This window comes from Solea solea, chromosome 8 (genome assembly GCF_958295425.1).
Source record: "Solea solea chromosome 8, fSolSol10.1, whole genome shotgun sequence".
NCBI lineage: Eukaryota > Metazoa > Chordata > Actinopteri > Pleuronectiformes > Soleidae > Solea > Solea solea.
This window is the reverse complement of record NC_081141.1, coordinates 4,629,626-4,653,522: the sequence shown is the minus strand read 5'-3', so window position 1 is coordinate 4,653,522 and position 23,897 is coordinate 4,629,626. Positions and strand designations below refer to the sequence as shown.

The 23,897-nt window shown below is 41.1% G+C and overlaps 1 protein-coding gene across 9 annotated transcripts in view; it reads right to left on the bottom strand.

The window, feature by feature from the left end:
• Positions 1-23,897, bottom strand: part of fbrsl1 (fibrosin-like 1) — a 280,456-nt gene that overhangs the window by 183,469 nt on the left and 73,090 nt on the right. For all 9 annotated transcript variants that reach the window (XM_058637274.1, XM_058637269.1, XM_058637275.1 and 6 more), the window contains exon 2: positions 9,294-9,518. In XM_058637274.1, the coding sequence (XP_058493257.1) occupies positions 9,294-9,518 (225 nt within the window). The remainder of the gene's footprint in view (positions 1-9,293; positions 9,519-23,897) is intronic.

Genomic DNA, 23,897 nt, shown 5'->3' with positions numbered 1-23,897 from the left:
AAGAAAATTTGCAAGAAAAGCAACAATTAAAGTTGATCTAATTAAATTGGTGTTAATTGAGATGATAATTAAGTAAAAACCCAAACTGGTGCATCTGTGACAAGAAGGAGAATGAGGCATTTGTAAATAGCAGCAGAGTGTAGCAGCCTTCACTGCAGGAACACACCAGGATATGGTCTGGCCTCTCTATTGTCTAAGCCACTCTCAGGCCTGTCAAAACAAACAGGTCTGCACAAACAAAAGACTTCTCTCAACTGCAAATGTCAGTGAAGGCTCACAACTGCCACCCACTTCCATTTGCCCAAACAAACTCAAGATCCCCGCCTCCCATGTGACTCAGCACCTAACGCCGGGCAGCTGTCAGCCTCTGCACAACCGGACCTGACCTAGGACCAAGCTGAGTTACTGTGAACACCTGAGGATTCCCCACATTTTAACTGCTTTTGGCCCTATTATTTATTTATTGAAGCAGCCGAAACACAAATGATGCAGATCTAATTTCATGACCCAAAACATCCCACAATTCCTGAATGAACTACTGCAACACACTCTGGCTTTAATTTCAGGAAACATTTTTTTCTTTTTTTGCCTTTCTAGGGATTTGTTTGTGTGGAAGAGAGCACAAAAAAGTGAACTACAATTACACAGCGACAATAATTTAGAAACTGCAACTGGGCTAAAGATGGATATCTACCACTAAACCATATCAGGTACTCTTTAACCTCACTAATACAAGTGGGTGACACAATCTGACACTGCTCTGTGTTTCCCTGACGCCTGTTATTCTCTGTGCTTTTGTCTTCCTGTGACACCTCTAAGGCTGCACATGCATACGTCTTCACACAGCAGCCGCAGTGTTTTCGTTTACATCCGCTTGCGATAAGCTTCTTATCTTAACCTTTTTGATAAAAAAAAAAAAGAAGAAGAAGAAGAAAAAAGCATCTGACGATAAATCAGACCTCACACGACTTGCAGCTCTAACTCTGAAGAGCTACTTCGCAGAGAGCATTAGCAGGAGCAATACGACCCTAGACAGCAGAGATTTCCTCGGGCACAGATTCTGAAGCGCTCTCTAAACATTACTGTAATATAAACCACGATGATACTGTAAATCATAAAGCACAAGGTGTAATAAAGTGGCTCTCCCTGCTGTCTGCTCTAGTTAAACATCTACCAGGGGCAATATATCTGTTGCTATAGCTACTGATTCTCCAGTAGATGCAAAACTGGAATATGATGTAGCCTGGGAGGTCCCTCTTTAATAAATTACTGTACAGGAAAAAAGAAAGTAATCACAAGTAGCCATCTGGCACAGTGCAGAAAAATAATGTCCTGACAAATTTATTATGGCTAACATCTTTCTCCCGAGTCCAAAATTTAAAGAGCTCTGTAAAAATATTGCGCCACAATAAATAAATAAAATGAACATTGCTGTGAAATTAAACTCTTACCTTGTACAGTAATATCAGACAGCACACAGTGTATTCCAGGAGTTGCTCTCCACCTCTGTTACCTAGTCCAATCCCAGCATGCAATAGCCCTGGCTCTGATGGAGCATGACTTTAGATCCCTGCTAATTTAATGTTCCAAGGCCTAATTGTCCCCAGAGTGGTTGCTCTGAGGTAGCCCTGCTCTATCTCAATGGCTATGGCTTGTTAAAAGTGATGGTGTGTGTGTGTGTGTGTGGCTACAATAGAGCAGCCTGGCCAAGAACCTTACATGGCCTGACATTAATCACTGTGCACTGTCCAATGTAATATTCACCTGGCTAAGCACAGAGGGTGCAGAGGTTGGATAGGTTTGGCCGGTCTGTGTCATTCTCATCCCTTTATTTCCAGCTCTATTTCAGTCTCTCTCTGTCTTTCAACTGACTTCTCCCCCCCCCCCCCCCTCGCTCCTCCTCTCCTCTGGTCTCAGGCCCTGGAGGCTTTGGCTGCAGCTGTGTGTGATGGATCTTGACGAGAAATCCTGTAAGAGCTTTATATTCCTGGAGGTTGCACTCGGACACACTGCAAAACATTTTTTCAGGTGTTTCCACTAAATCTTGGTTTGATGAAATCGCTCCACTATGGGTCGCATTTATCATAACCACATTTACAATCTAACCCCCGTTATCGGGAAATCGTTCCATCCGTGTATGGCGCACGTATTCCATTCTGGCATACACGGTCGTCACAAGTATGAATACCACCATCCAGTTTACAAACTTCCACTCCAACCATGTGGGTCTGGTTCAGACTGGGACCCAATTCAACTGCAACCCTTCCCTGTGTCTACACAAGCAGTCGCAAAATCTGTCTTTGCACCCCCCCACCGACTCCATTTCAACACCAGTGGGACTGTTCCCTCATCCTTTCCCATCTTTCCCCTGGCGTTCTGTGCAAAGTCAACACGCCAGCCCCAGTGGAAACCCGCGGGGACGAGTTTGGCTCCTCCGCACTAAATCCACTGTGGTCAGACTGTCTGCTGAGCAAAAAATAGATGGCATTTAGGAAACTTGAAAACACACACACACACACAGGAGAAAGGTGCATGCTCTCAGACACTTATTCATACAGGAAAATCATCGCAGCAACAGGAGAACCACGGACTACTGACGCTCTCCCTAAAAAGCTCGCGTGTGCCAGTTTGGCCACAAGTCGATTTGCAGAAATCTTTTTTCTTTATTAGTATTATTAAATTTCTTATGATCTAAATGATAATATTATTATTAGTGGGCTCTTGAATCTGCCAAGTGTGTAGTCCTGCACCTTTCAAGTGCACGTTGGCCGCAGAGCAGCGCTGCCATGCCAGATTACTCGTGTGTGTGATTCGCACAGTGAAAATATTTTTAAAGTTGTTACACACGAGAACATACTGTGCAGATAATCTGTGATATATACACGTGTGTATATGAAAGCTCATTGTAATATAAAGAATAGAAAAAAAGGAAATTTGCATCTATTATCTGGACATAAGCAGAGTTTCTATTGCATTAATATCTAAATAATTGACTTTTCATCCCGTCATCACAGCGTCTTTTGTCACAGATGATTGACTGTCAGTTGTGCACGTGTTCCTCAGCTAACATGCCTTTGATGAGGCACAGGCAGTTGCTGTATCTGCCATGTTGCCGTGCCTCATGTGCGTGTGTACGTTTCAAGCAGCTTACTAATTCTCTAATTGATGTGTCAAGGTCTATTACAACAAGTTCCCCCTCCACTCTTTTGTGCGTGTCTACTCACACATACGGCGTGCCTGCAGACACCTCTGCAGTGCATCTCATTATCCACTCATCTAATAATGCTCTTTGTTAAATTGCAGTGAGTATGAGCTTTTTTTCTATCACATTGTCTTGCGACCCTATAATCACCTCTTGCACAGTGTTGCTGTTGCATGCATCTGTCTCTCGACATTACATTTTACAGATTTAAATATGACTTTTGTTTTTAAAGGGTTCGTTCCCTTTTGACTGTTTTTTGTGATACGAGTCAACAATAGCAAATTGCAGCTCTGTGACTTGAGCCAGTGGAGATGATTCACCTTTATCTCAGGTTTAAATTGGCTGAAAGCAAGGTGAGCCAGGACAGATAGTCTGCTGGGCATTTCCTGAGCGGAGCTGCTACTGCTCAGGGTCGCTGCTCCCCAGATAACAACCAGCCTTCTGTTATCAGTCATCCTGATCATCCGGCTGTTTCCACTGCCTCGCCGCCGATGGGGCAGCGGGGGCCCTTGTGTCCATCACAGCTCTGCGTCTGCCCCTGAACTATGCTCCGGTGCGCCGTTAATGCCCCGGCTAATCTGATCTGTCTGCGGCTGGATTACAGTTTATAAACACACCTAGATATGAAGCCGGAGGAGTAATCCAGCTACAGCGGCTGCAGTATGACAGGTGCAGGCAAGACACTGGCCTCATGTCCACAGGCAGATAGTGAGGGATTCGCCTGAGGGGGGGGTAGAATAATAGAGTGGAGTGTCCGGAGGTGTTTACCTGTATTGTTTGTATGGTGTGTGCTGCACAGTGTATCGTGCTGCTGGACTCAGGCGAGTGTGCTGCTTGAGCAAGTCAGCGTTATGTGTTATTCATGATCCCCCGGTATAAAAAAGCATCCTGAAGGGCAAAGGCACAATGCTCGGTAACCTGCAAGCTCTTTCTGGTGTCTTAGAGAAGAGGATCCATTCATTCATTCTTCCGCTAACCCGGTGTTATACCACTATACCGTCCACTTTTGTAAAGCATTAGGAAAACCTTTATAAAGTTAATGCAAGTGACAGAAAACAGATGACAATATTTCCATATAGGGACAAAAAAAAGCTACAACTTAAAATCAGCAAAACACTAAATAACACCACTGCAACTTCACGCCTAAAACTTTGAATTTATATGGGTAAGTACTTTTAACAGGGATTCATAAGGAAGGCAAAGATCCTTATCAAGAACCTAATGTTCCTCACACGGGGCCATTATCATTATTGAGCACTAATCATAAAATAATAACTGCAATTACAGCCAATAGACTTAAAGACAGTGAGCCCATTATAATAGATAATGATCAATGTGGATTCATTCCAGGTAGTTTACTGCCAGACAGCATTAGACAGACTCTAAATATAATAGACTGTGCACAGAACATTAATACAGATCTTTGCCGGATGTGATTTTGTTTCCATGAAAATTATAATAGATGCCTCGGAACATTTAGATTCGAGGTTAATAAAGCAAATTCTAGAAGATTTCTAATCCATAAAAAGAACCTCTTAAATGATAATAAAAACATAATAAATCAAAAGGAAAGTGTGCGTATTGATTATTCTTACTTCATATGGTTGACTGGAGATCAAACTAAAGTCATTTCTGTTATTAAACCACTCTTTTTTGTTTTCTCACTGGATCAATAAGAGCAATCTTTTGTTATTGCTGCTCTGACACAGCAGCTCCTGTCCGGCGGAGACCTTCTGGCACCCTGAGGTGCTTTGAGCAGAGCAACACTACCTCCACTGTGGATCATAGTGGGTGACAAGCACTCACGACAACTCCAAAGGGGGGAAAAAAGAAAAAAGAAAAAAGGAGAGCGGAACTAAGCTGAATACTTTGAGAGAGGGGGCAGCCTGGAGGAAAAAGTAACTGCTCCAAGTGATGCTGGATTGGTGCCTGAGAGCACAACACAGCAGCGTATTTATTATGACACTCCACGTGAGTCTCTGTAACACAATTCATAAATGACCTATCACATCTATTAAAAATCAGATTAGGGAGGAAATACCCGTTTTAAAGCCCATATGGCTGCTCCGCGTCCCACAGGACAATAAAGTCTTTATGGGTGCACAGCCATCACATCTCACGCTCATGTCCCCTTGGTTTCATGGAGGGGATTTACATTATGTCTTCATTGTAGACGTTAACAGCGCTGCGTGTGTAAAGCTCAACCGGCCGGTTAAGAGAAATGTGATTCATACACAGAAGACTTATCAAAGACGCATTTTGTCAGCTGCATGAAGCCTGATTTATACTCTGCAGCAGGACACGTATAAATATGTCGAGCAGAAGACATGGACATGTTTTGCTCTAACCCGTCACAGATGTTTGCTGCGTGGTGTAATTGGGTAACGCTCGAGAATTGAATCAACAACTTCATCAGATCCATCCAATATTAAAGTGGTAATGGAATAAACAGGAAAATGCAGGGGATCATCACATGAATCCATATACTTTTTTGAGAATAATTCATAATGTTATCTATAATTCATTAGTGATGCAACATGATCACCTCATTAGCCTGGGACTGGGGGGTTGTTTCACACCATAAATGTCACTTCTAAAACAAAGTTGTAAGATATGTCAGTACGATATGCCGTATGTTCTGTATTTGCAGAGAGCTACGGGGGAAGAGCAGGTGGGAAGATACCTGTAATGTAAACAAAGCTTGAGCCGAGCACCTAGTGACTAATGAAAGAGGTTGAGCCACCAGCGCGGGACGTGAAAAGCTGTGTAGTCTCTGCCTTTTCACTTTTATGAATTCGAGGAACAACATTTCTCTCAAGACGAGTGGAAATAACATAAAATATGAATCAAAAAACTGTTTTGGTTTCACTTTCCCACCAGGATTTGGGCTGCTTTCAAACTCGTTGTACTAACTTAATCTCCCAGGGAACAGTAACAGTTACAATATGAGATTGGGCTCCGCGGATGTGATAAGGTTTTTAAGACAGCGGCAGTTGGCTTGATATAATGGACTTATTATTTGGACTGGGATGTAGATGGTGTAGATCTGGGTGAATTAAGTGCAGCTGACTGCACTTACAAATGTGGATAAGATCATCAGCCTAATACATCACTTCTAACTTGTCTCTTAGCAAACTAAATATCACAGCTAAACTCATTTTCAGCCATGTTAACTTCCTGAGGAAATCTTATCTAAGAGAGATATTTTTGTCCGTGGAGGCCTCAAGGCTACACAGCCTCATTATTTAGTTTGGCTTCCTGACTACATTTCCCCTCTTATCCTCAACAGCACTATGGTGGATCTTGGCATCCAACAGGAGCATAAAAACATCCTCCCATTTAAACAACTGTTAACACATAGATGGGCTATCTCACGAGGACAGACTGCGAGTCTGAGGGCTGCACAGTGTGCTTGAAGCTGGGGATCCTGGCAGTCCTAGATCTGCATAAACAAACAGAAAACCGCGGAGAGGAAAACAAGGACAGGACTGTAGCGTAAACTAGGGATTAATATTTCCCCACAGAATTGAGATGTATTAAAAAGGCCACTCAGTGGAACGTGGGGCTCGCACTGTTGCCTCACAGCAGCAAGGTTGCCGTTTGTGTAGGGTACTGGCACCAGCAGCCCTGTCATGTGGAGGATAATGAATGAATGAAATGAGATGTGTTCAATGAACCCTGGGAAATAAGTGTCTGTGTATTTAAAGCCCGGGTCATTTCAGACAAGGGCGGGCATAATTGTCCAGCTTAATAACATTAAAGAGGATAATAATAGATAATAGAGGCACAATCTATCTCCTAGCAGTGGTTTTTGATAGGAGCAGTGACTACATCACCAGTAGCAGACGTCTTTGTCCTTCCACAAGTTGTTAATGACATGAAAAACCTTTGTCGGTCTATATTTTAGATGAAAGTTGATGAAACCCGAGGCAAGTGGTCTAAACATAGCTGCCTACAACTGCCTATACACAAATCCATTCACTCTAGTCTCCTCTTAAAACAGTAGTGCACAACTTTTACATTTAAACAGCGTCTGTGTCACATTCAAACTGTTGCCGATTGAGTTTGCACAATGCCACTTTGATTATCAGCTCCACACGAGCCTCTCACTATCGCTCGGCGGTGTTAAGATTCAGCGGCGACACTTCGCGAGTAAAGCCGAGACAGCTGCAAACTGATTACGCTGCACAAAATAATGCTCCCTCAGTCAGGTCTAATAATATAGTTGAGCAGATCCTGTTTTCAGATGAAGGATGCGGCACACAAATAACGTGACATCATTTTCTCTTCGTGGAGAGCAAAGAGCGGCGGTATGCACTGTACTGTAGGCTTTACGTTTAAGCAAACTCAAGGCACAACCGAGGCTACTGTTGTGTGTCTCACCACTGGTCTGCGTCTGGGTGGTCTATTTTACTGCAGTGTTATTGCTGAACTCAATAAATGTCTTCATGGTCACAATTGGCAAGTAGTCTATAGAGACTATAGAAACACTAGGGCTTTCATTTTAAGAGTAGGTTAGGAGACGTTTCTTACTGAGAATAACTTAACAATATAGCACAGGTACACATAAGTACAGGTCCAGAGGCCATAATGCAAAAGGTTAGAGCTGCCATGTATTGACAAAGTGCTATAAGTAATAAAGAGAACACATAAAGTCACTTTGAACAGCAGGAATAGACAGACATCTCCTGTCACGAGTAACTACCAGACACAATCACTGGTCCTAAATGTTCTATATTTTTTTCAAACGAACATTTATTTATTCATTTACTGTTCTTAAATATTCTTAATAAAAAAACTGGGTAACACTATAGATTAGGGAACACATATTCACTATTAACTAGGTGCTCACTAACATGCATAAATAGCACACTAGCCCTTTATTAGTAATTATTAAGCACCTTATTCTACATAACCTTATTCTACCTCTATTACAACATGAATTAAGATTTTTCCTGATTAAGGTGTTAATATGTGCTTAATAATTACTAATAAAGGACTGGTATGCCACTTATATGCATGTTAGTAAGCACCTAGTTAATGGTGAATATGTGTTCCCTAATCTAGAGTGTTATCAAAAACTGAAACTGAGAAGTGTGGACTTTGTTTTACAACTGAAAAACATTTTAAAAAGGTACCGAAATAAGGTACCGAATTACAGATATCAATACTGGTACCGTATTGGTTCAATTATGAACGGTACCCAACCCTATAAACAACAAGAGATAATGTGGAGCGCGGGAGAGAGCAGTACCATGCAGCGTTTAATGCTTAGTAGTATTAAAATATGGTGGAATGTGCAGAAAACAGGTTTAAATGTTGCATTTAATTCCATTTTTGCTTGACGCAATGTGTATAAAGTTAAAAGATTGAAGCTAATAAGAAAGAATAGAATTAGGCTGAAAGGTCTATTGCTTTATAGCATATTCAGGTTGGGCATCATGTTTTTGAAAAGTAACTAAGTCAAGTAATTAGTAAAGTCACTAATTACCTTTGAAAATAAGTAATCAGTAAAGTAACTGGATTACTTTCTTGGATAAGTAATCAAGAACACTGGCCACAATGTAAGAAACATCAGTACCAACTCCAAAAATGTTTACAAAACCTCAGACAAATAAAGATTCGACACAAGTCCACTGGGCAATGAGCTGGGTGACATTGTTCCAAATCATCTATTTCAAACACAAACAAAGACAAGATAAACCAAGATAATAACAGACACCATTTACAAAGCGACTGGCAATAGAAAGTGCATTTTTGCCAGCACTAAATGGGCTAAAGCTCCACCTGACAGCCATTAGCAGAGGAATTGGAAGAACATTTTTTCTCTTCGCTGCCTAACACAAAGCTCTCAAATTAGCTGAAGTTATCTCCTAACAACATCAGCACTAGAATACTAAGGAATACTCACTGTAACTTCAAAACTGACAAAAGATGTGAGACACAGTTCATGATATTCAACTTTTTTCTGACAGAAGAAGCAGCAGGATGAAGAATATCGAACACTTCCCTGCTTCTTTGTTAAGGAATAGCTTCATTTATCAGCCACACAAATCAAGGCTCCATGAAAGTAGAAGAAATTCACACTCACCATTTTGTTCTTCTTGGAGTACGTCCTCTTCAGCAGCCGCTCGTTCATCCTCTCCTGCTCTCGCTGGGCGTGGTGGAGGAAGCCGTTCTCCAGGGGATCCACCACCGGCTGGACGTTCTCATCCTCCTCCTCCACCTCCTCGTCCTCCTTCTTCTGCCGCTTCGCGACCTTCTTCTCCTTCCAGCGCTCCTTCTTCTCCTGCGAGTTGGCGACTCGGGTCTTCTTCTGCGGGGGGGAAGTGGAGCGGGGGAGATAAACTAATTAGAAGGAGTGCTCCACGGGCGGACACATGCTGAGTAGGCAACCGGGCCGCTTTGTAGCAGGGGAAGCACAGGTGTTCCTGATTAACACTAACGACCGCACTGATTCAGGTCAAATAAGTCCCGAGTGTGACAGTGAGAGAGCAAGTATCCACGCAGGGAGGAAGCTAAAGGGAACTTTGTCATCACTCATTTGATTATTTGCACCTGTGCTTTTGTGAAAAAGGCATATATATATATACATATTATAATTAAATAATTTTACACACTCCCACAATGCACCAAAGATCCTTGTGTTGTGTACCAAGTGCAATTGCACTAAACACTATGGCCATAAGTGGATGATGTGTAACCTTTTACCCACGTCATATAACTTTTTTCCCATTTGCATCACCTCTCATTACATTACATGGACGTTCTTGCACTGCGGTGACACCGCCGACTAATCAATGCCGAGCTAATGAGACAGATTTAGTGCTTTCCGTGTCTCCAGGATTCCCTTAAAAAAAAAAAAAAAACCCACGTAACAATTGTTACACCGGGCGATGCCAAGTCTATGAAAAACAATGCCGTCGCCTTCGAAGGAGAACAAAGCGGGGCAGATATTTCACCGCGCAGACAGACTGGCACGCGATTAATGTGCGGCAGAATGAAGTGGGCTTATGCCACAGCTGACAAACAGTCAAGTGCACAACCCTCTTTCACTGCTGGCTTACACAAAAGAAAGCAGAACACTTGAGTTAAAAAAAAAAAAAAAAGGAGCAATGCCCACTATCGCTCTAAAAATGTTTAATCCTGTCAACAACAGAACAATGCCTTACTGGAGCACTTTATGGCTCAGATATAATGAGCTTATGATATGAAGTGCTTCTTTAACACACACTGGAGGAAACACAGTCGCTGTGCACTTACACTACGACCGTACCATTTCCCCCCTTAATCATTCCCTTTATGCTTCGGTTACAGCCTATGTAGAATCACAGTTTCCTCATTGGAACTCAAACACAATTAGAAAACGCCACTCTCTCCCTCTAACTTACAACTTGAGTCAATGTCACTGCACAACTACTGATGATGTGTCAGATCTCCAACAACATTAATACATTACTCTAATCATCATGTCGAAATGTCCAACAAACGTTACCACAAGGTTACTTTTTCATCATCCAGTTGGTGGCGCTCTTCTTTTGGTTAAAAGACAAAGACGGTAACCATGGAAACTTGCCTGAGATGATGTGATTAAATTTGCCAGTAGCCACGCATGTACAAGTCGGCACTCAAAGAACACAAGGAAACACAAATGAGGGCGATTCTTTTTAGTAGAAATAGTTGCTACTGGAATAGAACCTGAGATCGAGGAGCGCTAGACTGACACAGAACCTTGTTGCGTATGAACGGACCCGTGGGGAAATGAGAGGGGCTCTCAACACTGCAAGTATGCCCCAGCAATTAGGGGTTTTACAGTGTAGTTCCCTGTTTATTTCATGTTAAGTTAGTACAGTACGATTTCCACTGAAAAGACTGAAAGTCAGAAACAAGGAAATCCTTCCATCCGTCCTCCAATGAAATGAAAATTGCATTAGTTATAGAGTTGAGGGCAAACTGGAAATTGGTGCAAAAGATGCAGTTAAGTTAAATCCAACACATTACATTGAAAGTGTGTGTGTATCTGTCAGCTTGTGGAAAACGATGCTGCCCGCCCGCCTGACTGCCTGTGTGTGTCAAGTGATGGAATCTTATCCTCCTCCTGCCCTTCTGCTGTGTTCTATTTCCAGATTTCATCAGGCCCGTGTGGAGATGGTGATGCACTGCTGTTTGGTTTAGCCCCGTCGGTGGATCAGTGTGTGTGTGTGTGTGTGTGTGTGTGTGTCTGGATGGCAGCGGACGACAGCAACGCCGCTTGAGGCTGCGTGGAGTTCAAGCCTGAGGGGCAGCGAGTTCATGTTTCAACATCTGTTCACAGCCAGCAGCGCTCTGTCTGACCGCAGTTAGCTTAGCACACCGTGTAAATAATCAGGTGAGGGGTTAGCAGATGGCTAGCACGTTAGGTGAGTGCATTAGCCTCATAACTGCTATTGAGTGACACCCCGTGTCTCACACACACACGACTGGCATAACCTCAAAGGAATACTTTAAGCGATTTAGCTTTGTATTACTAGAATAGGGGTAGTATTTTTGAAAAACTGGGCTTCCCAACCTCAGTTTCCCCTGAGTTGAGAAATATCTTCCTTCTTACGTGTCCACCAGTTAGTTTAGCCTAACGGTTAGTAAAGATGGCGGACAGTGGCGGTCCCGACCCCCTACGAGTGGGTCTAACATAACAAACATTAACATAACATACATAACATTTCAATCAACCTTTAAACCTTTCACAGTGACAAATATATTGTATTTATACAAAAATAATCAGGGCCAAATTTGAGTATTTAAACAAACTTTATATTATATTATAATATAAATATATATTATAATATATATATATATATATATATATATATATATATTGTTATTATTATTATAATAATATATTATATTATATATTTATATTTACCTTCAAATCAAAGGTAACTGGGCTGCATGCAATGTCAAGGGTTACAGTATTTATTAGCAGCATGGCTGACTTTATCTGGGCTTTAATGATATAAAATATGGTTACTTTTATAGTTACTAAGTTACTTTTGAACATTTGGATAACATCAGAGGACAATTTAATTCCATTCTTCAGGGATTTTTTATGACATTTGTCACAAAGTGAGTGGCATGTTTTACTAAATCAAATGTTGAGAACTCAATTTAAATCTAAACTTGTGTTCTTGAGCTCAAATAGTGACATACAGTAATTATTGTGTCATAGGAAGGTAGATAAGTAGGAAGGTAGGTTGGTAGGTAAGTAAGAAGGTAGGTTGGTAGGTAGGTAGGTTGGTCAGTAGGTAGGTAGGTAAGAAGGCAGGTTGGTAGGAAGGTAAGTAATTAGGTTGGTAAGTAATTAGGTTGGTAGGTAGGTAGGTAAGTAAGTAAGTAGGTAGGTAGGTAAGTAGGTAGGTAAGAAGGTAGGTTGGTAGGAAGGTAAGTAAGTAGGTTGGTTGGTTGGTAGGTAGGTAAGTAAGTAGGTAAGAGGGTAGGTTGGTAGGAAGATAAGTTGGTAGGTAGGTAGGTAAGTAAGTAAGTAGGTAGGTTGGTAGGTAGGTCAGTAGGTAGGTAAGTAAGAAGGTAGGTTGGTTGGTCAGTAGGTAGGTAGGTAAGAAGGTAGGTTGGTAGGAAGGTAGGTTGGTTGGTTGGTCAGTAGGTAGTAGGTAGGAAGGTAGGTTGGTTGGTTGGTCAGTCAGTAGGTTGGTAGGTAGGTAGGTAAGTAAGTAAGTAGGTAAGAAGGTAGGTTGGTAGGTAGATAGGTAGATAGATAGGTAAGTAAGTAAGTAGGTAGGTAGGTAAGTAGATAGGTAGGTAGGTAGGTCGGTAGGTAAGTAGATAGGTAGGTAGGTAGGTAGGTAGATAGGTAGGTTGGTAAAACACATTTGATACACTCACGACATGTTCAAACTCACAAGCTAAAACACTATTTACCTAATTTACAGTCCACTATCTCTGTGACACAGTTTACAGCATGGCAAAAAGCTGCTGAGCTAATACAGCGGAGAGTGTGACACCACTTGGACACAATGATTTCATGTCATCACACCGACTTCACGCAGCCGCCTCGGAGAGGCTCTTCTCGGCGCACATTAAGGCAACACATTAATTTCTCATGAGGAACATGCAGTATTCACGCAGTACACTTCTCATCCAATTCATAAGCTGAAGAGCAGTTACCCAGATAAAGCGGTTACAGCCGGAGAGCAGGAGAGGCTGAGAATCTGGTGTTTACCTCCGTGTAAGAGGAGCACTGGAGCTCCATGAGGACGGCCCATCAATAGCACGGCAATCTGCAGTTTCCCATCTGCTTGCTTGTTAACTGAGACATACCATTGTGAGCGAACCTGCTGTGAGTTGTGGATCGAGTATGCAGACGTCTTATTAACATTCTGGTGGGTTCCTGTGGTTATGTCTCAATCAACCAAGGTAGGAAACCCACAGACACACAAGGACCATAAATAGGATTTGACAGTTTGACACGCTTCTATTTGCTTGTGTGTAATATTTGGAAAGATTGGCTGGCATCAGTTTTGTGTGTTTTTATACTGTACGATTAGCAATATAGTCTGGTTATTTTCTTTGTCAGAGTTAATGCTTGTGACAAATCTCTATATTCAGTTATTCCCAGAAACAAAAGACCTTTACTTTAAGGTCTAGTTTGTAAGAGTTATATTAGACATACAGTATAATGGTGAGACCGCAGATTTTATATTTTAAATTCGTTTGACACAAATGTGCATTTTTGGCCTTTAAGATGTGTATGTATTCAAAATAATATTAGGTGTTACAGATTTGGCACGACATTTCTTATTATGACAGTATTAGAGTGATACACACACACACACACACACACACACACACACATACATACACACATATATATATATATATATATATATACATATACATAAATAATATAATATAATTATTTAATCTTTTTTCATTCTAAATACTGTCACTTTCCAAACACTGCATCTGTGACTCAGGATTTCAGATCCACTTACGCAAATACAACACTCTCAAGTCGGTGTGAATCACGTGACCTTTCATTCATAACACCCCTCTCTCTCTCTCTCTCTCTCTCTCTCTCTCTCTCTCTGTCACCCTCTCCCCATTTCCCCCAAGACCTTAAACTGTATAATGAAGCACAACAGAGAGTAAGTGACATCAAAGAGGCCTGGGGGTAAAAGCATGACTCAGCTGTTCAAACCTACAGTCTGCACACTGCCTCCATGTTGGCATGGGAAGTAGCTGCTCTTTGAATGAGACTTTTAAAACGCTCATTTTATTTTATATCTATCTATCTTCTACCATTTTATCCTCCACATGAGGGTCATGAGAGTGCTGTGCCAAACTCAGCTCCCTCTGGACACTTCACAGTCAATCACAGGGACACATCGTGTCAAGTTGTCTTGTGGTTCCTGTTTTATTTTGAAATTTCTCTCTCCTCTTGTTTCAGGTAACTTGACCCTTCCCCCTTGTGTTTTCCTGTCAGTCTGATTGTCTGCGCTGCCCTGGTTGTTTCCACTTGTTCCCCATTACCGTGTGTATATTATGGTCTGCGTCTCCCTTTGTCTGTTGCCAGTTCGTCTTGTCTTGTGAACCAGAGAACCAGCCTAACTCCCGTACATTTGTCTTGTCAGGAATTATCAGTATTTGCTCCATGCCACTGTCTCGTCAGGTTTTTGTACTCTTTGTTTGCTACTCTGTCAAGCCCTTGTTTTTTCTAGTAGTTTAGTAAGACTAAAAGAGTGTTTTTTGTTGCTTAGCTTTCCTCGAAAGAGTGATTTTGTTTGTTAGCTTTAGCCGTTTCTTGTTAGTAGTTTTTCCCTCAAAAGAGTGGTTTTGTTTGTTAGCTTTAGCCGTTTTTTGTTAGTAGTTTTTCCTTCAAAAGAGTGGTTTGTTTGTTAGCTTTAGCTGTTTTTTGTTAGTAGTTTTTCCCTCAAAAGAGTGGTTTTGTTTGTTAGCTTTAGTTGTTTTTTGTTAGTAGTTTTTCCTTCAAAAGAGTGGTTTGTTTGTTAGCTTTAGCTGGTTTTTGTTAGTAGTTTTTCCCTCAAAAGAGTGGTTTTGTTTGTTAGCTTTAGCTGTTTTTTGTTAGTACTTTTTCCTTCAAAAGAGTGGTTTGTTTGTTAGCTTTAGCTGGTTTTTGTTAGTAGTTATTCCCTCAAAAGAGTGGTTTTGTTTGTTAGCTTTAGCTGGTTTTTGTTAGTAGTTTTTCCCTCAAAAGAGTGGTTTTGTTTGTTAGCTTTAGCTGTTTTTTGTTAGTAGTTTTTCCTTCAAAAGAGTGGTTTGTTTGTTAGCTTTAGCTGTTTTTTGTTAGTAGTTTTTCCCTCAAAACAGTGGTTTTGTTTGTTAGCTTTAGCTGTTTTTTGTTAGTAGTTTTTCCTTCAAAAGAGTGGTTTGTTTGTTAGCTTTAGCTGGTTTCTGTTAGTAGTTTTTCCCTCAAAAGAGTGGTTTTGTTTGTTAGCTATAGCCATTTTTGTAAGTAGTTTTTCCCTTGAAAGAGTGTTTTTTTTCTTAGCTTTCCTCAAAAGAGTGATTTTGTTTGTTAGCTTCAGCCGTTTTTTGTTAGTTTTTCCCTCGATAGAGTGGTTTTTGTTTCTTAGCTTTCCTCGAAAGAGAATTTTTGTTTGTTAGCCATTTTTTGTTAGTAGTTTTTCCCTCGAACAAGTGTTTTTTGTTTCTTAGCTTTCCTTGAAAGAGTGATTTTGTTTCTTAGCTTTAGCCATTTTTGTTTGTTGTTTTAGTTTTTCCATTTTAGGAGTGGTTTTTTTTGTTGCACTTTGAAAATAAAAGTTTCTTTATTTTTCACTTTGTCTCCCGAGTCGTGCAATTGGGTCCAAGTCCCATCCACTTACACAGTGTCCAATTCACCAAATCCCCATAATGCATGTTTTTGGACTGTTGGAGGAAATCGGAAAACCCTGAGGAAAACCCACGCAATAATAGTATGCAGAGCCACCACAGTAGTAACTATTGTTTATTGCAAACAGAAAACATATTACACGTCAGTTCACCAGTGAATAAGAATGTGGGTTTGGATGTGAATATGCATTTGCTTTGTATAGGTGAGACGACTATTTATTGTCACATCAGAGCTCAGGAAATTAGACTTTGCTCAGAAGCTTTGCACCTGATCTCGCTGCTGTTTCATGTCTACTATCACAAACAATCCCATTCAATTGTCTAGCAGTGTCATTTCTATTTATTCACAGTCCACAACTCGACTCTGACAACAGATCTATAATAGCTCCAAGAGAAGAAGTGTAATCCATCACTGTGTGTGTGTGTGTGTCTGCCAACAGCTTAGTTGTAATATAATTTCCATATGCCAAAAGGCCTGAAGTGGGGTTTTTCTTTTATGCGGCAACATTTTTTCTTCACATAATGAGAGCACTCTCTGTATTATTAAAAAGCTCATTTACAAATGAAACAAGGCTGTTGCAAATAATTGCAGAGCACAGGCTTCACTGGCGGTTAAAAAAAAGAGATCTATATCGGCCTTTTCAACAGGGGTAAAGACGACATTATCACTTAACACTTCCTGACACTGTAGCCTACATGGTGCATTAATGTTTTTGGTTGAGTATTTTGGAGACTGCCACTGAGTGGACATTGTGCTCCGATATTTTCCTGCTATTCATCCTGCGTAAGACACAATGGGGCGGAGAGGTGAGTTTGGGGTTGAGGATAAATGGCGACGGTGAGAGAAAGAAGGGAAATTGAGGGATGGGCAGAGCATGGAGGAGAGACCGCTCAACTTGTCTGACCCCATCACGTTACCCTGGCAACAGTGTAGGAGTTGCGTTGCTCTTTCTGGCCGAGGGGGAGAGAATGCGTGTGTGTGTGGATGCATGTGGAGGTATGAATACATAAAAAAAAAAAAATCCAACACAGGTTTCCATGCCAGCAACAATGAAGTACATGGTTTAATGTGTTTATGCTGAGGCCTGGAGATCCACCATGGAAGAACATGCAACTCCCAAAGGAGGGTTTATGTATTCTGCACGGAGGAATGTCAGCAACCCTGAAGATGCTCGCAAAAGGGTAAGGAGGGTCTCGACGAGGCATGCATAAACCAGAGGGCAAAGCAGGCTCACAAATGGAACCTGGCGTGCAGAGAAATAGACAGGGTGTGTGTGTGTGAAGAGTACAGGGATTTATGGCGGCGGTGGTGTCTAATGCACGTAATCACAGTTTCTCCACTGCACTCTCTGCTTTTCTCAGGCCAGTAATTATTTAGGAGACACAAAAAGCTGTGCAGGTTACTCCCTCCCTATCAGGCAGCACTACAAAGGGATTACAAGTCACCAGTCCACTACATACTAATCTTAACAGCCGCACATCAACTACGTGTGAAGATTAGAGACAGGAATACATAGATTTGAATTTGGTTCCTGATTATCTTTGACATTTGTAATGATCAGGATAACTAAGTTATGTCCAGGTAAGGAAGACGACATGTACGGAGCTGCCATCCTGACACTGCATTTTAAAGTGGGGCCTACTTTGTGGTGTATTTCTGCTCCTCTTCAGTGACACAGCATGTTATTGTTAATGACATCCATATTCCTGGATGCTCAAGTGTTTTTGCATTCACCACGCGACAGCTTGGGTTAACTGTACTTCTGAGGGCCATATTTTCTCATAAAGTCTGATTAGAAAGCTATTCAAGGAGCTTAATACTGAGCGTGTAAATGCACTCTTTCATCTCTGCATACGACATGAAGGCAGCAGTCATTTGTTGCTTCAGCCGCGTTTAGCGCCTTTTAAGCGGGGCTGAGGTGTGGCTGCACAGATTTATGGCTCGGCTGATGGACTGATTCTATACACATTACCGCGGCTCTTGGCATGTCAGATAAATCACTCCGACTTGTCATGATTTAGACTGGATTGATTTAATCACGCCACGCTCGCTGGCTTTTATCACGGTGCACGCGTGACGCTCGGCAGAGACAGCGCACACGCACGCACACACCTCCCGTGCAACCTCGCCGTCAGCGGCATCAAACACACCTTTGATTAACTTAGAGCATTTACACCGTCTCCCTGTTTCGCTCAAAGCATGTAATCGGAGTGTTATTGCCTTGCAGGGAGAGAAAGGCGAGCACATTGTGTGCCACGGGGCTTATCGGGGCTGTGAACATGAGAAAGCACACATTTCTACAGTGATCAATGTTGCATAATTGGCTAGCACACGGATTAAATGAACCGCATCCTTTTCACCTTTTGTTAATCGATGTGGTGTATTTTTCCTGTTCATTTGACTTCATGGTTTCAGGCTCAATCCTTTGTAAATCGTAAGCTAGTTTATTGGCGATGCTGCTGTATGCACTGTTTTTGGGAGGGCAGGGTGAATGAACAGGAGACAGGAGGTGTTAATCACTGGCAGGTGAGACCGCTGCTGCTGCTGCTGCAGTCGTCCAGCTCACAGGAGCCAAACCTGTGAGCAGGGCCATCTCTCTCACTTTGTCACTTCTCTGCCTTTCTGGGGAATAACTGTCAGGCTGGTTTGTGGCTAAAAGCATCAGCATGAAAGCTCCAGGTCGAAGCCTGCAACATGAGGATTTCTTCAGACTTTTGCTTTGTCATAATCATTGTCACGTTCACTCCAACTACTGCTGTCAGTAAAATATGACTCACCGGATTCTATTCAACACGTAAAACTCTGAGTGTCTTAAAGTAAATCTCCTTTAACCCTTAAGACTTCCTCTGGACATTTCCTGCCATTCTCTTTTAATTGTTAAGCCATTTTGGCTGTGTTGAATGAATACAGCTCAAATTTTCCAGAGGATATTTATTTTTAAAATTTAGAACTGTCATCTCAGTGTCTTAAATTAGTCTAAAATGGCTAAGCTATGCAAAAACGTCCTAATATATGTATGTATATATATATGTGTATATATATATATATATATATATATATATATATACTGTATATATATATATAAAATATATATAGGTAATTTATATATTTATTTTTTTTAGATAGAAAAACAGTGCAATTGTTAAAACAAACTGTCCTTTAAAGGGTTAAAATGACAAAAAACATTATTAAAATTTGATATGTATATTTCAGGCTGAAGTAGCTTTAAAAGATTGACTCATTTAAAGTGGAAAAAAAATATTAATATATAATGTTTTTATAGCAGTTTTTGGGAAGGTGGCATTTTCTGCCGCTAAGAACACACGAGGAAGTTTTTAAAGGAACTCTTTAGTATGAGCCGATTGCTGTTCAAGATACTCCTCTATACCCACCATCTATGAAAAGAATGGACAAATAATATCTGTATTTGTTAACGTTGTCATTGTATCAATAACTGGATTAAGCAAGATTGTAAATGACGTTCACAATTGACGACACGAAGCAGGTTATCGCTCCGTCGTATGCGATGTGACATTTCCCGTTTTTGCTCCACTGCCAGAACGAGCCACATCAAAGCCGGAGCTGTGAGTGAATCGCCTCCTCGTCTTACACTCCATGCATGAGCCGAGGTTTTGTTGAGCTAAGCTGCGTTAAAAACATAATTTAATCAGCTGCGCTGCACTCACAATAGGAACCGGAATAGAACGGTGCACAGGCAAACAAGGGAGAGAGAGAGAGAGATGTTGAGAGATGCTTTTTGATAGTTCTGGAACCTGTTGGGAGATTGTTTTTCTTTTGAGCGAGCAAAAGAAATTGCCTGTGCAGGTGGTGAAAGACTACGGCCAATTCTCCTTTCTGTGTCTCTTTTTGTCTTTCATTCCCTGCCCCTTCCTGGTATTTGCATCCATTTGACTATTGACACTGTAGGGTTTTATGAGCTCATGGCCGTTGCTTATTATTTAAATATTCTATATATAACTGCTTATACGCGAGCCGCATTGGTGAATGAATGAATCAATAAATGTAATGCACTTATATGGAGTATTGATACTGCAATCAACACCCTGACCCTGAAAAATAAAGCTCACTGAACAGTTTGTTTCGCCGTCATCATCATCCCGACTTCATAATTACTTGCAGTGATGAAAGTTAACTGGCCAAATTAGACAGTGGTGTTGAGAATGTAACTCCTGCCAATCGCGCACTTAGTGCACTTTAAGACGCATTTCGTATTCTTCACTATAGATGATCATACACTATTATTGCCTTGCAACAATGCTGTATTGTGACATCATTACCGTGGCCAATGGATTGTGTAAATGACTGCTGCTTATTCTCATGCCTAGTCTACGTAATAAAAAGCCCATTTATACATTCACACATATCATATGTATTAGGTTTGGAATTACTCGAGCTTTAGATGCTGCTGTGTGTATATATGCGTGTCCGTTTATTCATGTTTTTGTGCGCGTTCACATGCCTGCAGCTCTTTCCACGTATATCAAACTCTACGTCGCAGTTACATGGCAGACAAGAGGGTGAGCGAACAGTCAAGTAAGTCCTAAAAGCTGCCACGAAGCTGTGTTTGTGCGACGAGTGTGTGAGTGTTTGTTTAGCACACGTGGGAGAGCTAAATTAGCCCCTGGAGTGACACCATCTGGCCAGAGGGGGCTGCTGAAAGAGGAGGAGGAGGAGGAGGAGGAGGAGGAGGAGAGGGGTAGAGAATGGGGGAATGCAGCGATAACAGAGCGCTGAGGCAGAAAAATAAACACCGCCATTAAATGTATTTGAAAGCTCTGTCAAACAAACGTGCGTCGAGAATGACACAGTTCACACACTACGGTAGCAAAAGCCATCGGTGACGATCACAACACAGCTGCAGCGGTAACATACACAGCACTGTGCACACTGTATACAGTGCAAATGTTACATAAATACAAATCACTATTTGTCAAAAACACCATCACGAGGTGTTGTTTTCTTGTAATAACAACACCTGAAATAACACAAAACTGTGTCGTTTAACTTCTGAAATAAAAAGTGCAACAGTTTGGAGGATCACGACAATAAGTCTTGAAAAAAATGAGTATATTATGATATATAATACTGCATTTGGAAAGTGGATGTAGTCTTCCGATTCCACTGAGTACTGTGGGAGTAACAATATGCTGAGCAGCCACCAGGGGGCACCTCTACTAGATGAAAGAACAAGTCTGAGTGGAAGTTGATGGGAAAATGAACCCCAAAAGTCTTCTTCAACAGAAAACAATGTCAATTTTCTAAATAATGTTCCCATTTAGAAGAAAAAAGTCAATTAAGAATGACACGGAGGATAACTGTTGTTAAAATACAAACAGGATGAAGTGACAAAGACACAGAGAGTGCACACGAGGCTGCGTTTACGCGGCATGGTGCGAGTGAACCAATTCTGATTTATTCCTCCCATGTGTTACAAATCAGACAGGACCCATGACAGTGTGAGCAGGGGAGAAGGCTGGATGGATTTGGATGTGGTCGGATCGGATTAAAGCCAACAACATTTGGTCATCAAGACGTTTCAGTGGAAACGCAGCGTAAATAAACCACAGAGACAGGGATAACAAAACATGCGAGAAAAACCGAAACAACAAAGTAGAAACTCAAAGTCCATGAGGACAGAAAGATCACCATGGAAACTAAACATCCAAATACACCAAAAGCACCTGGAGAACCCGGGGGTCAACGTCTAGAGGTCATGACACGGGTCTGTGTTGTCTGATTGAACCAGCAAAAAGTGAACGGATTATTTTAGCTGCTCACTGCTGATCACCGTCTCTCCTCCTGCTACAGTAACACTCCAGCGTTTCTGCTGCTGTGGGCTCTGTTCATTATGGCGTCTCACAGCTGTGTGTATCGATCTCTCCTAGTTTCTGCAGTAAAAGCTCTTACTCTGCCGAAAAACAACAACAAGAAAACAAAATACTAGGGCTGTTCACTTTATCAATATTATAGTTTTCCCTGTTGCAGTGCTGACACTGAGGCATTTACTCAAATATGATTTTTCCAATATTAAATTACATATCCTCTTGGCTGCTTTTTTCCATTACTATCTTCAAACATGGATACAGATATGGAAGCCGATTTATGCCAGAAAAAAGGTAAAATAGTCAAACTAAGTCATAATTATGAGATAAATAGTCATAATTATGAGATAAAAAGTCATAATTATGAGTTAAAAGTCGAAATTAGGAGATAAAAAGTCATAATTATGAAATAAAAAGTCAAAATTATGAGATAAAAAGTCATAATTATGAGTTAAAAGTCAAAATTATAAGATAAAAAGTCATAATTATGAAATAAAAAGTCAAAATTATGAGATAAAAGTTGAAATTATGAGATAAACAGTCATAAATATGAGATAAAGTCATAATTATGAGAAAAGTCAAAATTAGGAGATAAAAGTCATAATTGTGAGATAAAAAGTCAAAATGAAATGACAAAAAATCATGATTATGAGATAAAAAGTTAAAATGCAATCTAGATATCATAATTATGACTTTTTATCTCATAATTTTTTTTCTTTTGAATACGTTATAAAATGAATCATAACCTTACTAACAAACACATAAGAAGACGAAAAAGGACGTCCCAGGACGTTCATATAAGGTATTATTTCGTGGCAATTTACCAAGGGTGCACCTGGGAACACTAAGGGTTAACTGTATTTTATTAAGTATGTAATATTTGAAAAACTATTTTTTTTAAAAACATAGTTGTTGCCAAAGATAAACAATATATGTTAAAATGGGAAATAAATCAGAATCTCGATGTTCACAGGTCATCGGGTGTCAAAGGTCACGCCTCCCACGAGCGCTTCTAAACACTATGAAGTTGATTGTGTGACAGGAAAGAGGTTTTTTTTTTTCTACAGAGTCCAATACGTCCTGTGAACCTCCCACCCATTGTCACAGGAAGCTCCCTGTTTTCTGCCACTCAGCCCACACACTTGAGCCCAAAATACAGCCCAGTGTCATTCCTTGGATTTCTCTTTTCCCTCACACTCTCCAGAGAGAGGAAGCGTTGCCTCGGCAACAGCTATTCCCATCGGTGGGAGAGAACGACAAAGAAACTCCTTTAAATCCGTAACGGTCTCTCACTGTCAACAAATTAGCTTGTAACATATTTTCCTGTACTAACTGTTAATTATGTTGGGCTTTTTTTTTTTTGCTTTCGTGGGTAAAACTGCTAAAAACACATGGGGGACATTAACAGCAAGCCTCTTCAAGAACAATAAACAGCCTGCTTTTGGATACTAACATGCTTCTCTGTCTGCAGAACTGCCTGCTCGCAGTTTGACAGTCTTTCTCTTGCTCTCTTTTAACCACAAAGCCAACATCAAAATAGAAATTACAAAATGAGTTTCCTTCCCACCGCTGACTAACTCAGGAGATAGCGGCGGTGTTTTGACATCCGCTGAATTTCTGAGAGCGTCCCGCTGTGAGCTGAACCCTGGTGAGGAGGCAGCTTTGTTCACACAGCAGGAGGCTGACAGAGCAGCACAGTCCCAGCTGCAGACGACTGACGAAGAAGAAGAAGAAGGAACCTCTGTAAAAACTGATCTTAACCAGTTACACATTTCCTTTTTCTCAAAGCCTGGTGAAAATGAACCTTTTTTTTTTTACATTGTAAATGACACAGACCATCCATCCATCCATCTTCTACCACTTCATCCTCCACATGAGGTCACACCGTGGAAAGTTCACCAGTCCATCACAGGGCCACATACAGAGACAAACAACCACCCAGTGTCCAATTGCCCTAATCCCTATATTGCATGTTTTTGGACTGTGTGAGGAAGCCGGAGAACCC